The 18053-nt window shown below is 42.7% G+C and overlaps 1 protein-coding gene across 1 annotated transcript; it reads left to right on the top strand.

Moving 5' to 3' along the window:
• The first annotated feature begins 2 nt into the window (after positions 1-2).
• On the top strand, positions 3-16754 carry LOC119382858 (probable asparagine--tRNA ligase, mitochondrial). Its single transcript, XM_037650737.2, has 12 exons — positions 3-188; positions 271-377; positions 1115-1238; positions 2504-2644; positions 3318-3398; positions 4295-4410; positions 5020-5152; positions 6517-6653; positions 10863-10935; positions 13420-13557; positions 15719-15843; positions 16583-16754. Exons 1-12 carry the CDS (start codon positions 51-53, stop codon positions 16725-16727), a joined length of 1458 nt encoding a protein of 485 aa, XP_037506665.1. The 5' UTR covers positions 3-50; the 3' UTR covers positions 16728-16754.
• Positions 16755-18053: the final 1299 nt, after the last annotated feature.

Below are 18053 nucleotides of genomic sequence, written 5' to 3'. Positions count from 1 at the left end.
GCTCCTCCTTCTCCTATCTGCCCGGTGTTCTCATCGTCGTAATTTTCATCATGTGGTCTGCAGCCTTTCGACGCAGTGCTTCCATCAAATTCTTTCGGAGAGCATTGACCACGTCAAGCCAGCGTGGTTGTCAATCAGTGAAACAGATATTAGCATTTAAAGACGTTAACAAAGCAATCGAAATCAAGGTGCGGTACATGTGAGGCTCGGTTTAGTGCCACGACTAGTCCGATCTCGCTGCTACATTGGACGTTTCATCTGTTCTTGCAGGGATGGGTGAGGGCATTACGAAAACACAAGGACGTGGTGTTCTTGGATCTTTCAGATGGGTCAGCCGCATCCAAAGTTCAGGTTGTTGTTCCTGCAAATTGTGTGAGGTGCGGTGCCGTGTTTCCCATACCTTCCTTTTCCTTGCAGGGCTTTTGAATCACTACAACTACGGCATTTTCTGGCGTTTACTTTGGTTATACAATTAGCACAAACACAGACATAAATAAACGGCAACTAGCCCAAAGCTAGCATATCGTACGTTTTACTGAACCTTAACGGCTGAACCTACAGAAAATTACAAATTGCGCTTAAATAAAGGTACAAAAATACAAGTATAAAATACACATGCCTGTGTACTTGCAATAATCTCTAGAAAAAAAAATTGAAGTAAAAAAAAAGTATGTTCCTTTAATGCTTTATTTCATCAGCCCACTATCGTAATCAATGATTCACCGTCCTGTCTTTGTGCTCTTGATTTCATCAGCCCGCGATCGTAATTTATGCTTCACTGTCTTGTCTTTGTGGAGTACTCAGGTGAACTATAGGTGCACTTGATCGTGCATCTAAACAGGCGTGCTGTCTCATTTAAAGTTTCTTGTGAGAAACGCTGCACGGTTCAACGTTGCTGGTATTAAATAAACTTCTAAAAAAAAATGCACTCTCAGATTTCATTTAGTTGCACTGGGACATTATGAGCACATTTAAGTGCTATATGCAGCAGATACTTTAGCACCTAAAATCGACTACGATTTGTTTTGAGTACCTGGACAGTGTCTCCAAATGAGCTCTGTGCACACTTGTCACCCACTTCCTTTCATTCACTTATGTTTTGCGTCAATTTTAGGCCAGGCCTTTCATATGGGGCAGCTATCCAGGTTCTTGGAAAACTGGTAGCCAGCTCACACAAGGGGCAGGAATTCGAAGTGCACGCTGAAGACATCACAGTGTTGGGACCTTGTGATGTGGAGGTAGGGGCTGCACACAGTTTGTAATTTAGATGTGGTGATCCATTTCAGTGACGCATTGTGTCTAGTAGAGCACAGCACTTTCTATTTTTGGCTCTGGGCGCTGCATTCGGGTTAGAGTGGAATGGAGAATTGATTGATTGATACACAGAGTTTGTCCCAAAGCAACATGTGGGCTAGAAGAAACGTCTAACTGAAGAACTTCACATTTTTTTTGATTGCCTGAGCTTCTTTAACATGCACCTACACTGCAGCTTTGTTGTTATTTTGTGAGAGGTCGGCAGCCCAGCTACGGAGAGATTTCAAGAGCTACAAAGTCGAATCGCGAGGTGAAAAAAGAAAGAAACGTATAACCACCAACACTAATGTTGGTGGTTATAAGTGGATGTGTCGTGTATGGTTTGTTATTCAGCTTTACACACAAAAACAAAAGAGCAAGTGAATGAAATTGCAGGGAGAAATCTAATCCAAGATTGTAGACCTGTGTTTACAAGGTACAGATTCATGTTAAACTCTTTCGTGACTTTTACAAAAACTATGGCACTGGAAAAAACAATGATCACTCAGAATGTAGGTAGCTGATGGAAAGAGACCAACCACTTCATTTGCAGTTGAGTGTACAGTCGCGCTCAATATGACTTGCAACACGGGAGTGCGTGGCCTCACGAGTTTAATGATCGCGCACGGCTTCAACTTGCTTCATTTATGTAAGTTAATATTATTTTCTTATTTGGGACCAGCCCCCAGTGAGAGAATAGTATGTAGTTGTAGAAATAAGGGCTAGTGGAAGGAATGCAAAATCTTTAAACCCGTAAGGCCACGCGCTCCCGTGTTGCAAGTCATATGGAGCGCGACTGTACATAGTGCCTCCAGCACACTATGCTGCAAGCATGAGTGATATTCATTGCACCCTGCCTGTACCTCCATCTGACATGTGACTTTTGAAACAGCATGTTAATTAGAAATGTGCATAGAGTACAGGACTCAAGGCTACTTGAGCGCTGTGTGGTTTTGCTTGTTTTGTTTCCCTTATTTCTTCTATCACAAATGGACAAGTAATTGAAGTGGTGGTGTGCTAGTATGATCGAATATAGTTCTTTGTCCTTGTTACTTGAGCTGCTAAAGGTCTGTTAGAATACAATGCGAAACATTTATTAACAACTTCGTGCAACTCTTGGAGACAACGGGCCGTGGAATTCCACTGGCGTGTCACTCGCAAACTGAAAGTTGGGCGTACGAGTGAATGTAATGGCAATATCACCGTGCAGGGATACCCGTTTCATGCGCGGAAGACGTACCCTCCTGAGTATGTGCGAAGCTTCCTCCATTTCAGACCACGGCAGGCCAAGGAAGCGGCCATGCTGCGGCTTCGCAGTGCTGCTTTAATGGCGGTGCATGCTGCATTCCAGGTACGTGACAGTTTCGTTATTTGCTACCAGCATTCTTCAAATACTAACTTGCAGCTGTCTTTGCTATACCCAATGCTGATACTGTTGCCTTCGCTCTATGTGCCTCAATGCCCATTTGCTCGCAACTTGTGACGCCATGATGCAACACACAAAGCAGTTGTAAATCAGCTGGGGGGGAGGGGGGGGCTGTAGTTTAAGTGATACTCATAGTTATCTCCCTCCTTGACGAATAGCTGCTGAAAAATCTCAATTAGCTGTTCACAATCTATGATATGTAGCTTCTTAAAGTCGTCAACTATTTGGCTGTCTTTGATGTGTAACTGCTGAGCATCTGCTTAATGTGTGTGATCTGTAGCAACTAAAAGGTAAATTGCAGTTCGCTGTCTGTGGTGTATAGATGCTGAAAGATTTAATTAGCTGTTTGCTCTCCGAACACTTGTTGCAAAAATTGTTTACTAGGTGTTCATGTCTGCAATCTATAGCTGTTAAAAAGCTGGTAATGGGCTCTTTGCTGTCTGTGACGTTTACGGCAAATGCTGAAAATTGCTGAGTAGGCATTTGCTGTCGATCACTTGTAGCTTCTGAAAGTGGTAGTAGGTCTAATTTTTGGCAATACTATTGTTGAGTGTCTGCCTGATTATGAAAATACATTTTTGCCCTGTTTTACTTACAGTCTCAGGGCTTCTTTCATGTTCACACGCCCATCTTGACATCCAATGACTGCGAGGGTGGTGGGGACGTTTTCACTGTCAGGGTACGCTCTCCTAATCTCTTGTTCGCGCATGTGTAAAGGATCACATTTTATCTTGTCCCGTCCTATGGCACTGGTCTCCATGATCATGAATGAGTTAGCCTCGTCAGTCAATTCTCGCATGCAGCGTGAAGTTATAAAGAACCACTGTAGCATTTTAAAGTTTAATTTCCTCATTAATGACATGTTATCCCTTCCTCTCTGCATTTTAAGTATTGGGCAAGCATTAAGTTTTTAACCTCATAAATACTGTAAAGTCTTGTGGTCCATAAGCAGACATATGCTATTAATGTTACGCTTCACGTAGGTTTGCACAATGATCACAAGTTGATGACTTGAGCACTTTTACAGAAATTGCAGGAAACTTCTGTGTGTAGTGGCAGCATGACAGTCATTTGAGAAACCTTAGACCTCTGCAAACAGGAGTGTTAGTATCTGGAAGTACTTTACAAGTACACAGGCTATGGCTATATAGACTACAATACTAAATTGTGGTTGTAGTGGCCACTTCGTTACCAACACAAGCTCATTTAACAATCTGAAAAATGGAGCTTGAGGTTCTCCGTCTGTAGATGCATTTAGTAAAAGCAAGTAAGATAATGAGGGCTGTGGACACTTAACAACTCTGTGTGTATGACGACACATTGGACATATGTAGTATTCTGTTTAGTAATAATTTTGCAAGTATAATGGATGACACTCGATTTGTGACTAATTCAGCATGTGGGTTGTGTGTATCAGCATGTTACCAAAAGAAAGACTATAACACATTGCTTGAATTGCCAAATTTCACAGGAAATCACCCACGTTCCTTACAAGAGATGTCAAAAGATGCGTGTCTTTCAGTAGCCTTCACACATGCAATTGAAAACGTTCCTTGTGTTCTGCTTTAAGCACAGCCCATGAAGCAACAAACAGCCAAGAAGGAATCTGACGAAAGCTCCGAGGATCTCTTCTTTGGCAGGCCAGTCTACCTTACTGTATCAGCACAACTTCACTTGGAGGCTATAGCTATGTGAGTACCGTTGTGAGGAAAACATGTCTAATAAAGCTACCATATTCTAGGTTACGAGACAAAGGAGTCACAGGAATTTGGAGACCTGAATTTTTAAACAGCAGGCATATAAGGGAAGTGCCTAAAGCAGTTTGCTGGGCTAGTTGAAATACTGAACATTGATGCAGTTCCAGCGCTTAAATGAAATAGGAAAAATGTGTGGGCATGGGAAGAAAAAGGAACAGTAAGAACGCTTTGGTCTTCTTACCGTCTCTTTTTTTCTCCGTGTCTGCATGTTTTTTTCCTATTTCTTTTAAACACTGGAAATGCATCAAAGATAAGGGAAGACTCAGCTTAGAGTCGTGTTTCAACGAGGGGCTCACAAGTTTCTAAGTACAGGAGTTGTGACCATGGTGGGCCACACATGTGAGACCACACACATGCATGACCTGTCATGGTAACGAAGCCTCTGAGTTACGATGGCAGGTGACACAATGAAATAATTTGGGCAACCGCACGCCCTCTCATTATGTTGTCCTCCAAACTTCACACGTTTTCATTGCTTGATGTTGGCTTAGAATTAATGTGAGCACCCAAAAAATGCCTTGTAAACACTGGTTGCTATTGCAGGTCCCTGTCGAGGGTTTACACTGTGGGTCCCACATTTCGTGCGGAGAACTGCAACACACGACGACATGTCTGCGAGTTCTGCATGGTGGAAGCTGAGGAGGCCTTTGTCACGTCTTTGGACACCTTGCTTCAGGTAATTTTTTTTTTTAAGTACAAGGCTTCGTGGCTTTTTCCTAACAAAACTGACATTTGGGATAGTTCATGCAGTTTCACCCTAACTAACACAGCACAAGCAGACTGACTGGAATGAAAGAATCAATTAGACATGCACTGGCGTTCCGTTGCTTTTCTGGCGCATGTCCTATTGCATCTTTCAGTTGGGTCTGTGTCTCTGTTTGCACTATGTTACTTAAGATGCAGTGTTTTATTGTTTTTGTAATTTCACTCAAGTGAGGCAAATGGAAATTGTGGATCCAGTGGTGCCATTTGCCAGCATTTCTCTGAATATTTCATCTTTATATAGACGTACAAGCAGTGGCATAGTCAGAGGCGGGGTTTGGGGGTTTAATCCCTTAAGTGCCGATTAAATCACGAAAAATTGTTCGAAATTTGCCAAATTTTTTTTATGACGTGAAACGCTTCAGTAACATGTTTAAAACAGAAAAATACTGGAAAAAATATTTTACGGTAGATAAAAATGCTTTATTCGTCATATTTCGCACTGTCATGTAATACGCCATACCTAGGGCATTTGATGTGTATTCCGAAAGAAATTTCTGCAACTCCAGAAAGTAAGGGTTCCCTTTGACTGCCCGTGGACAAAATGCACTATTCCTCGCTAGTTAAATTCAAACTAGATGAGGCTACCATCCATGTGGTAGCGTTCAAAGCACGGCACAGCGCCATGTTTGTTTATAATGTGCGGGAAATGCAAGGCGCGCATTTCACCGTTTAGAGTGCAGAATCTCATTCAGTAAAAGCGCCAATCACAGAACCCATGCTGCCATCTACATTTTAAATAGGAAAATATCATTTGACGAGCTGGGCTCGTCAAAAGCATCTTGAAACATTGCTGAAGAGCCATGACGAGCACAGGTCGTCATAAGCAAGAAAGTGACGACTACTCATGACAGGCTCAGGTCATCATAAGCGCTTAAGGGGTTAAAGCCCCACCTTCACCACAAAAAGAATTTTTACGTACAGTGTATGTATGTAAATGCACACTTACAAACACATGCACATACTACATACATATCTGGGTATGCCCCTGAGTCCAAGTGATATTGCTTATATTACGATGCGTAATAATTATCTGCCGTTCGTTACAAGAAGGTGCCAGACATTGGCACTTGGATTCATAGTGTAACATGTTCGTACGGTAACAATGGTTAGTTATAGTGGTGGATTCTGTTCAATACACTCCATATCAGAGATATATAAGATTAGTCTGCATACCGTGGCAGTAGTGAAGTTTCCGGTTTGCTGAACATTGTTACAACTGGACTACGGTGTGCATTACGTCACTTAGACAAACTGCCTTTTGTTGAACCCCTACAGAGGACAGAAGACGTTGTGAAGAATTTGTTCACCAGTCTGGTCAACTCATCTAATCAAGATGTAGCATTAATTACAAGAGATGCCCCTTCTGGCCACCTTGAGACGGTGCAGGCCGCACTGGAGAAGCCTTTCGTAAGGTGGGTCTGAAGTTCTGAGTGTTTAGCGCAACTCACTGTAAAAGGAAACACAGGGAGTGGTAATAAGGGAGGATAAGACGACAATGTTGCAGAACACTCGGATTGTCACGGGGTACCAACTCGCCCAAACTGCTACTTTTGTGGGGCTGAAGATACTATATGTACTTTCGCAAAAGTTGTCCTGTGAATCACGCCTCATGTAAATTGATGCTGCCAACGATAGTATTAGGAAGGCATAAAGTACCGACAGCATTTTTCTACTGCGTCATATATTGTTGATGAAGAAACAGCCAACTATGTGCATTTGTATAACAATCTAACAGACTTTTGGTGTGTTTGAAAATGTCAAAGCGGGCTGTCGAACTGATAGGTGCTTATCATTATTTAATGATAGTTCATTCTTTGTGGGAGCTGTGCTAATATGCACGTTTTTTTTTCTCTTTTATTATGTCTCACATTTTTGAATGTGTCAATTTAAAACAGGATTGTTGGCATTTCAGGCTGGTGGTTATTTTTATTCACAGTGGAATTTAGCAACACTTTGAGCACTTAATCATCTCATTTGTCAAGCACTCATGGTGTTTAGTCGTGAGCAATATTTAATGCTGGTCTTTTTCGAAAGCATCAAGCAGACACTTGATATAGCGTCATGCACTTACATACCAAAAGACTGAATATACTGGGTGTTTTAAAGCAGACATTCAAAAATTAAACCCTTTGTTGATCATTGCTTCCAAAATGACGACATGGTTTTTGGTGGTTCACAACAACTTCAGACTCGTAGCGCAGATTTCATTCTGGGTCATATTATTTGTGACTGCATTCATTTCATTTCACTGTCTTGATACAAAACCTCTGAATGAATCACAAAACTCCAGCCCAATCTGTGTATATTCACTAGTGTATTTCTAATTTGTTAGACTGACCGTAATATTTGTGCTGCTATAGCTATCTTGTATTGCAAATGATTACCTGCAAATGTAGTTATCTAAATTCTTACGTCATGAAGCCTGCATGTAACACTTGCCTGCTGCCTTGAAACCTAGCTAAGGTGGCTAGAATGGGGAGGTGTGCTCAGCGCAGCGCGTTTCCCTTGCCAGACAGGGTCCCTCTGCGCGCCGATGCCGCCAGGGGCGCTGGTGCAAGCGGCGCGGGTACAGCCGCCGCTGTCGCAGATAGCCCGTTGGAAGGCTACCACAAGGAAACGCGGCGTGATTTTTTCTTTTCACCGTTTACGCGTTCTTTATTGTACACGGGTCATGCATTAGTGAGCTGTGGTGATAATTCCCTATAAAACAAAGAGAACTGAACGCTGGTGCTTCATCCCTGGCTGCTACGAAAACTCTGAAACCAAAGAACTGAATTGCGAAGGAATACAATGATAATGATTAACAAAATGTATGTACGCCCTATCACGGTATAGGGCGTCGTTTTCTTGTTGTTTTTTTCTCTGGCAACGCAGCTTAAAAAATGAAACCTCTAATACTATTAGAAAGGAATGATTTGCGCTTGTGCCTTGGACTTCTTATGATCGTTGCGAACAGCGTGTTAGATTTGGTAGCGCGATTAGCATGGTCTGTAATTAGATCAGAGATGCCAACACTTCAAACGTACATTTTTAAAGATATACAGTTCGCATCAGAGGTAATCATTATATGTTTTCATTTAAAAACCTAGTTTATTCTGTGAAGCACATTGGTCGTGAGTGCACACCCCTCAGATTATATTCGCATAAGCGCTGCTGGAACTAGTCAATGTAAAAATATAACATAGCTGGCTCTTCAAGTAAGCTCAGTTTCATCCTTCGCACATAATGTCGTGATATTTTTTTCTCCTAACGCTAAACAAATGTCATTTCTATATTTAAACGACCAGTACACGATTACCTTGCTCACATGACAATCAGCAATACAACTCATTATGTCAATAAAAAAAAACCGCGACTTATGCATCGATAGATGGCAAGGTTAGGCCAGGTTACCATTCTAGTAACGTTGGGTTAGGCATCTTTTCTCGCTCTTTTCACTGGTCTTTTTCAATTCGACTTCCCTATCATACACCTGAGGCGCTTAGCCGTGCTCCCTATTGGGTTGCAGAAATTAGCGCTTTTTTTCTATCTTCCTCTTATCATCGTATATATACACCTATATTAATCCCAGAAATATTGGCTGTTGTTTTAGCAAGCTCCCGCCAATTGAATGAACAGCAGTTATAGTTACAGATTATCTTTCGGTACGTTCAGCACTTCCTATATACGGCAACGAATTGAACACCCCTGAGCATGTTTCGTTATCTAATACGTGCAAACTTACAAAAAATTTGGTTGCTGAGGGTACCGGGCCTCCGCGGATTGTATCTGAATGAAATGGTGGATTCATGAGCCTCAGTATCTCTATGTGGACCTCTGATTCCTAATTTACCAGATACGGCTTATGCGACAGCTTTAAGGTATAGAAATGCTTGTTTGCAAAGCGGCACTGGCAAATTATCGCTGAATAAATTTAAAAACTTTGTACATGTAAGGTATTGCTGGAATAAACAGCGGTGTGCATCTTGACAATTAGAAGTTTCTTATAGCAGATTACGCTGTCGAATTCAGCGAGTGAATTTTTATTTATATAATGCTGGTCTCATGGCGTCCCCGGCCGTTGTGCAAATTTTGCAATCAATTGAAACAACAGACCACTTCCTTTTATTCTGTCGCCGATATTAGAATTAGAAAAAAAGGTACCTCGTAGCTACACTTCAGAAGATATGATTAACAACAAGTTACTGTTTTTATATTCAGAGGGATGTCTGCTATGCTGTATTCGGTTATATAAATATGACGAAAAGATTACCGCGATGGTTTATATTTCTTTCCCTTTTCGTTGTTCCAAATCTATTTTGTCTGGATCGATTCTTTGCATTACTTCACATCTAGATATCTACTACCGCGAGGGTTACCTCTTTCATAAATTCCATCTGACAGTGTGACCGCTTGCTCATTTATCATTTTCATTTACTCGATGTTTACTTTCTAATCTAACTTTCTAGCTACCCTTGGCTTCATATGTTTTCTGAAATTATCCATATTGTGTGTAACGAATTTATTTCTTTCAAGGAAGTAACACCAATCGACATTTGCTGGTTGGTGCGCACCGCATCTGACTCCGATATGTTCTTTCTCGCGTGCATTCCTTCACGGAAATCAGTAAAGAAGGAGAGGAAGATGAGAAGCCTACGAACCTGAACTTGTTGGTACACATTCATAGTAAAAAACAGCGCGAAAATTACAAGGACGAGACATCGCTAGTCCTGTTTCATTTGTCTCGTCTTTGTAGGTTTCGCGCTGTTTTTTTTGCTAGGAGAGGAAGATGTTACAGTGTGCCCTTTTTTACTGCACCCACTGAAAGGAAAAAGGAAAAAGACGATTAACGCAGCAAACTGTTGCAAGTTAATAGCGCGATACAGGTTTGCCGGACATGAGCAGCGCTACGCGGCACGTCGTCTGCTCGGCTCCCCGGATGGATGGATGGATGGATGGATGCTATGAGCGTCCCCTTTATAACGGGGCGGTGACATGTCTGCCACCATGCTCGAAGAAAAAAGAAAAAAAAACTTCCTTGTTTCATGCTGGCCTAATACCTTGTCTACATTGATTAAATCTATCTTATTATACCAAAAAAAATTTATAAATTCACGTACGGTCTATCTCTCTGCCTCTTAAGGCAGAATGACCTTATTCCCCCCCCCCCCCCCCATTATTTATTTTTGTACTTTATCTCTACTCTTCTGCCACCAATACTCTAACCGTCTCTTACTTATTTCTATCGCGGACGTGTTCAGCTTTCCATTGTTGTCCCTAAAACCCAAGGCTTCCTGTAGACTCGTGCCCACAAGTATACCTGGGTGAATATCGCCACATTCAATCAGTACATGTTCCATCGTTTCCTTAGTTCCCCCGCAGCATGTACAGTGTTCGTCTTCGTTACTGAATCTCGCTTTATAACTTCGCGTTCGCGTTCTAAGGCAGCCCGACCTTGCTTCAAACAGTAAAGCGCTTCCCCTTGAATTATCTTCCCCGCGCCCCTGCGTACAGCGCCCCTTGCGGCATCGGCGCGATTTGGGGACCGGTTTTCGCGGCCGCTTTTCACACCTCCCCATTCTAGCCACCCTAACCTAGCCTTATTCTAATCAACATTGGTCAACCTAAATTTTTTTTTGCAGGATGACATACAGTGAATGCATCAGTGTTCTTCAGTCTGCCAGAAATGAAAACATTTCGCTTCAGAACATCCAGGTGCGTCATTTCTTAGTTACTCTGAGTAGCACGTGAGCGACAAGTGTTGCCAAGATTTGAATTACTTGCCATTAAGCATATTGTTTAGGGATGAGCTATGCAGAACAAATGTGCGTGTGAAAACTATCCAGAACATATGCACTGCAATGTGAACATGACAGGCAGCAATAACATGAATGAAGTTACCGTATTTACCCGCATAATTTGCGCACCTCTAATATTTAGCCAGTTTTACTAAAAAAAAATATTTACTCGCATACTTTGCGCTCCCCATCCTGCCCGAGCCAGCTCGCTGGCGCGCGCCGCGGAGAGATGGCCGCGCTTCTCACCCAGCAGGCAAGCACAGTCATACACAAAACGGGCTGCGAGTGCGAAGTCCCTTCATCCGATTACTTCGTTCTATTCTTTAGAAGCCCCCGAATTACGGTTCCTAGATTATTATATTTTAGGGACCGTACCCGAGTACCCAAACCTGTTCACGGGTTGTCAGAACTGCTCAAGCGTTCTCCCGCTGTGAGAATGCATGTACGTGACATGACACAGACTATTTCTGCATCGGAGGCATGCGAGGGCCAGTCGCGCCAACTTTCCCGCTCGTTCTCTGCGTCCGCGCTGCAGCACGGTTGAATTCGGAAGTTTAGGATTCGCTATCAGCCAGTCGCGTTACTGTTCGCTTGCGATGGGCTACAATAACTATACGGCGAAATTCAAGCTCAGTGTTATAGAGTTTGCCGAAGAAAACGGGAACCGTGCCGCCGCCAAGCACTTCAGCGTGAATGACAGTCACGTTCGGTACTGGAGAAAGCAGAAGAGTTTGCTCGTAAATACAAGACCTGGAAGGAGAGCGTTCCGAGGACCAAAGCAAGGAAAGTTTCCTGCCGTTGAAGAAGACCTTTTCAAATATGCGCGAGAGCTTAGCTCCTCCGGTATCGCCGTGTCATGCGAGATGCTGCATTTCGAGGCAAGAAAGATAGCGCAGGAGAAAGCGGTCCCTGCTGCGACGTTCAAGGCAAGCAGAGGGTGGGTGATGCGCTTCATGAGACGCCATCGGCTGTCTGTCAGACGGAGAACGACCCTCTGTCAGCGGTTGCCACAGGATTACGAGCAGCAGGTTGTTCTGTTTCACCATTTTGTGATTGGGCTACGGAGAACTGAAAACTTTGTCATGTCTCAAATTGGGAACGCAGACGAAACTCCGTTAAGCTTTGATATGCCACCTAACAAAACAGTGAGCAAGAAAGGTGTCTCATCCGTTCCTATAAAGACAACTGGCTGTGAAAAGCAACGCTGCACGGTTATGCTTGCCGTGACAGCTGATGGCCGTGAACTACCGCTGTTCGTGATCTTCAAGCGGAAGACATTGCCTAAATTGAAGGTTGAAGGCTGTATTCACATCCGCGTCCAAGAAAAAGGTTGGATGAATGAAGAACTGATGAACGACTGGCTCGACACTGTCTGGGGTAGACGACCAGGAGCTTTGCTACGACTCCCATCGCTGTTAGTGCTCGACAGTTTCAAAGGCCATCTCGTGGATAGCGTAAAGGAGAAGCTGCGGGTTATGAGGACCAACCTGGCTATCATCCCGGGCGGACTAACATCTGTTCTGCAGCCCTTGGATGTATCCGTAAATGAACCCTTCAAGGACTACGTGCGCAAGGTGTACGTGGAATGGATGGCCAGCGGAGAGCATGGGCTCACTCCCACTGGCCGAATAAAGAGACCGCCACTGGAAACGGTTTGCGAGTGGCTACTCGCAGCGTGGGACATGGTTTCCCCCAACAGTGTCGAGAAAAGCTTCAGGAAGATGGGGCTGTCAAACGCGCTCGATGGAACTGAGGACGATGCACTTTCGGAGGGCCGTGACAGCGGCCGTGACGATGATTCTCAGTCGGACCTCTTGACCAGTGATTCTGACTAGACCGCGCATGACCGGATGTGGCTGGTTAAAAAAGTATGTGCTAATTGTTAAATAAACAATTCCCTTCATTTGTGCTACAATTTATTTTCTTTTTTAATGTGTATAATGCACATGTTACCATATGTTGCACGTTTTTTCGGATGTGTTCGCGAAATCTCCGCGTAATTTGCGCACCCCCTTTTTGGAGCTCTAAAATTGCGAAAAATAGTGCTCTAATTATGCGAGTAAATACGGTATTTCATTTGGTCAAGTGCTTCCTGTATGTTAAAAACTGTTAACCCTTGCATGTTCTCTCACATTAGAGATCTCTTACGGTGTCATGCTTATATGAGTTCCATGAATGTTGAGTTTTTCTATGCAAGGTTAACAAAGAAAAGAGCATGTCAGTATGGATCCATTCACGAGCACACAAGAACAAATGAATAGGATCAAGCCCTTTGTCTTTTATAAGTGCTTGTGCAACGTGAAGCAAAACTGTAAGAGAACTAGTATCTTGTTGTTGGTGTTGCTTAATCACCCTTGCATGACGAGCGTTCCATTCACAATACTGACGGTTGATTTTGCAGTGGGGCCAGGACTTGGGAGCAGACCACGAGGAATACTTGGTGAAGCACTGTGGCAATGGAGGACCACTGTTCGTGACGCACTTTCCATCAGCACTCAAGCCTTTCTACATGAAGCACTCTATTCGTCAGTCTGGCATGGTGAGTAGTTCAATATACGCTGGCCACCTTTTGCAAGGCGATTTTTACAAGAAAGCTATCTTGGGTTTACCATTAATTTTGTTGTATGTAAATTATCTGTCAAGGTGGCATGGGGTTGTGGCATGGCATTAAATGCAAAAAAAAAGTCTATTTATATATGCATAAAAAGAAAAATAACTTGCAGCACTTTCTCATACTCACTTGTGAGCAGTGTGTCGGAATGGAACAAAAATAAAACCGAAACTTTATCTATTATTTTGTTCCGGAGTGAAACCGAAATTTTTAAAATCGTTTTTCGGTTCACGAGAATACTGACAATCCGGAACAGCTGAGGTTATGCAGTGCGAGCAATTATGCATGTCTCAGGGTACAATATTCGCGCACCTCAGGCAGGAATCCCAAAGCAAAGATATGTTCCAGCTGTGCAAAAAACGAAAACAGTGTCAACCATAGATGTTTATATTAACACAAGTCGACTTTTGCGTGCGTGTCATGCAGGCCAGCATGGAGAGGGCATCGTCGGCGCTAAGTTTGTTATAGCGAAAGCTTTTATGAGAATCACAACAGCCGAATCTGGTGCCATAGTTGTCCGCCGCCGCCACCACCACCCCCGGTGTCTGTAACCGCTATCGCGTGAAATAAGAAAAAAGGAAATGAGAAACAAATTAAATTATGATTTATGGCGTAGTGGGTACCCTGCTAGTGTACTTGTATTAGTAGCCCCAAGAGTTTTTATAACGGGCTCTAGAAATGCCGCTCTTCCAGCTTTCGCTGTGACTACGCTGTGCTTTCCATAAGGGCCTGGCTATTCTTTATTATTACTTTAACTTCAAATTTTTGCATACAAATAAAAACCGTTACCAACCGTTATGGAACATTTTTTTTTTGTTCCGGAACAGAAACGGAACGGAACTTTTTGCGGTGGAACGAAACTAAAACTGAAACGATAAACATTTCGTTCCGGCACCCTGCTTGTAAGCACTATGGTTATGGAAGTGTAAAAGTACTAGTACAAGTAGTGTCTTGGCATCAGTAGGGTTGCCAGCTGTCTAGTTTTAAACCAGCCCGGCCGTTTTCTTATATAGCGGGTCGGTTGCCGGTCCGTACCTAAGACCCCCCAGTGGCCGTTTTTTTTTGTCATAAGATCGCAGTTGTTTTTTTTTCTGGGGCATTTTATCAGTCAGTTCAACACCTATGACGGTTAACTATTTATCATCAATCACAAAATATCTTACGCTATTAGTCAACCACTTTTTAAGATCCCTTGAAGTGTAGCGATCATTGGAATAGGGCATGCTATTGCGTGTGTATGTATACATTAATATCCGACATTTTGGTGGCATATTCATGGTATACATATTAACGTTCGTTTGTGTCTACAAGCTCATTGGCCTGGTATATACGGATGCAAAAAAAAAAAGAGCTTTTTATAGACGAAGTATGTGCAGTTCTTTTTCAGTAACCAAAACCTCATTTACTTTTAGTACAAGCATCATTCCAATCATGGGTATTTTTATGCCACAATTAGACTAGGTTAGCCCAGTGTTGTTTTTATGTACATGTACATTGAGTTTATTTCTGTCAAGGAAAGCTATGTTACATTAAATGGTACTGCATGCCAAAGAGGTGTCTATTCAACATTACCTTAATCTCTAGTTTACCTTAATCACTTACCTTAATCCTTGATTACCTTAATCACTAGGGCAACATCCTTTGCTTGCAAATACATTGTTTGATAAAATATGCAAGTAAAATAAAAGGCAGTAGCTGCATCTACTAATTCTTGCACAAGAAAATAAAACGTCATGGGCAGCTCTGCCCATTATGTACGAGAGAAGTCTCCCGCCCATGAATGCTGTGGTACAAACGTGATTTACCAGTTTTCAGTTTCAGATAAATTCATGGGCTACAAGGGGTGCAGTTGCAAGGATAAGCAGACGTTTAAGTTTTGCCTGAGTATCGGAAATTAACATTACCTAAACTATTTTTAATGATGCTCTTCTGGTGTGGCCTTCTAGAGTGGCCATGTGTGCTTCTTCAGGAGCATGCACATTATAACTCGCTGATTGCAGCCACTTTTCACATTGTCAGACACAAGGACAACTGAGTGGCAAGTGCAAATCTTTCATATTGGGGTGCCCCACTGCTCCTGCTCTCACAGGTGGAAGGATTTGACCTGCTGGCACCTTTTGGAGGCGAGCTTTGTGGTGGGAGTCTGAGGGAGGATGACCACACTGTTCTCGAGGAACGTCTGCGGAATCTAGGAATCGCCGAGGCTTTCCCTTGGTAAGGCAGACCCAATACGCCACGAGGCAATGCACTGACTTGAGCAAACGGTGATGCACTTTAGTGCCTAAATGTGCTGCACAAGTCAGACACATAGTCGTTACCTCGCTTTGTCCCTCTGTCTTGCCTCTTTGAACGTTTGTAGCATTGCAGACAGTTTTCTGACATTGTTCTGTTTGTACTCGACTAGTTTGCAATGCAACATTAAAGGGCCCCTAAACCACTTTTAACTCTTAAGCAAATGAGCAACTTCACTCTTGCCTTTGCCGCCTTCCTCACAAAAGCTCTCTCTCCTCGTTTGGTACTCATGGCACTTGAATATAGTATAGGTGATGTTCTATACATGTATGGTATTGTCTGTTTTCGTTATCTACAGTTAGCAACAAATGTAAACAGAGAAAGTTCTAATCAGAACAAAAAAAGTAAATGTAATGTATGGCGACTTATGTTGAGAAAAGCTTGTGCTTTCTTCCTTTTGCACCCATGAGTGAAAATCTTTTCTTGTCTGCATTTCACTTGCTGCAGTGTTACTGTTCTGGTCCACGATATAATTTCCTGCCAATAAAAAAATCTGTCCCTTGAAAAAATGAAGGCATTGGTGTGCATTGGAGTGGTTTTATTCTGCTTTAAAGCTTTCTTTTTTTTCCCCTTTGTTAACTTTTAGTGTCTGTAGGAGCTGGGCTTTGTGGTTTCCTATCACTTCCAGATGCACTTACCTAGCCACTTGCTCTTTCATTAGGTACTTGGACCTTCGGAAATATGGATCTGCACCACATGGAGGGTTCGGTCTGGGCTTTGACCGAATGCTACAGTATTTTTTTGCTATAAAGAATATTAGGGATGTGGTGACCTTCCCGCGATGGTCAAATCACTGTTCTATGTAGGCACTGCATTGTTCAATAAACGTTCTCTCAAGGAGCTCTCTTTTTAATTGCCATACTGATATACAACTTCACCTATTCTTTTATACTGTTCCATAGAGCACTGATCAATGCCTGACCATGTTTGGTTAGTACAAATAAACCAGCTACTAATGTCTGTGTGGCAAATATTACTGGTGGCCTTTGGTTAGAAAAATTTGTTTACACACAAAGTGTGTTTTCAACTCCTGGCTCCGACTCGGTCTTTGGACCACAACCGGCGTTCGCTGGTGCACTAAAAGGACCTACCCTTAAATTTTCCATGCTTTCCTGGGGCCGATACATCAGCCCTTTGAATCTGCCCGGTGATTTCCTTCCCGTTAACGGAATCAGTGACAGATTAATTTATTTTACACGAGTGCAGCCAGGCTTTCACCTTCTTGTGTTACAAAAGTATAACACCTGCTGAATTATTTTATCATTGCATGCAGTGAAACAATTACATGTGTTATAAGTAGGGGTGCGCGAATATTCGAAATTTCGAATATTTTTCGAATAGTGTTTGCTGTTCGATTCGCACTGGAATTTTACTATTCGAACTATTCAAACTTCCCAAAAACAAATACAGTCAACGTCCGATCGAAAATTTGAAAGTGACCCCTTCAGATTTTCAATACGCTTCACCTCATTACACCCCGGTATTGCGGCAAAGCTATCTTTCAAGCTCTGTTACGGTCGAATTTTGCCAAGACACAGTCAACGTCCGATTGGAAGTGGTCCCTAGATTTTCAATATGCTTCACCTCATCACACCCCGTTATTGCGGCAAAGCTGCCTTTCAAGCTCCGCTACGGTCGCAAATGTATTAACTCAAGAAAACGCTGGTTCCAACATGGAGATGAAAGATGTGGCAGAGGTGGGGGCTCAATTAATGCTGTTTTGGACCTGAAATTTGGGCAAGGAAGTCCGAAAAATCGGAAGCCGAAGCTTTTTAGCATCCAAAATTTCAGATGTTCTTATATATTGATGTTTACGAGGCAGATTTGGAACTCCGGACTTGAAGGGAGCACCCCCTTGTCCGCCACATCAGTTGGGCTTCCACGGAAGTTGAAAGAGGAGGAGAGGCTGAGGAAATGGCATCTTTGCCTATCACGTGTAAAGTGTTGTCGGCAACACTTTGGTTGCACCAAATCATGTACATTAATACAATTCGGCCTCTACATTGCCTCATTCTTGATAAGACAACTATGAAACACCACTCTGCCAGTGCTCCATCAACCTAGCGAAAAGAAACACTTTCATGTTGCTATCTCCTAAGAATATGCTTAGGAATCCTTTCTAATTGCAATTT

This window comes from Rhipicephalus sanguineus, chromosome 2 (genome assembly GCF_013339695.2).
Source record: "Rhipicephalus sanguineus isolate Rsan-2018 chromosome 2, BIME_Rsan_1.4, whole genome shotgun sequence".
In the NCBI taxonomy this organism is placed as follows: Eukaryota; Metazoa; Arthropoda; class Arachnida; order Ixodida; family Ixodidae; genus Rhipicephalus; species Rhipicephalus sanguineus.
Note: the sequence above shows the minus strand (reverse complement) of the source record. Positions and strands in the feature narration are given on the sequence as shown.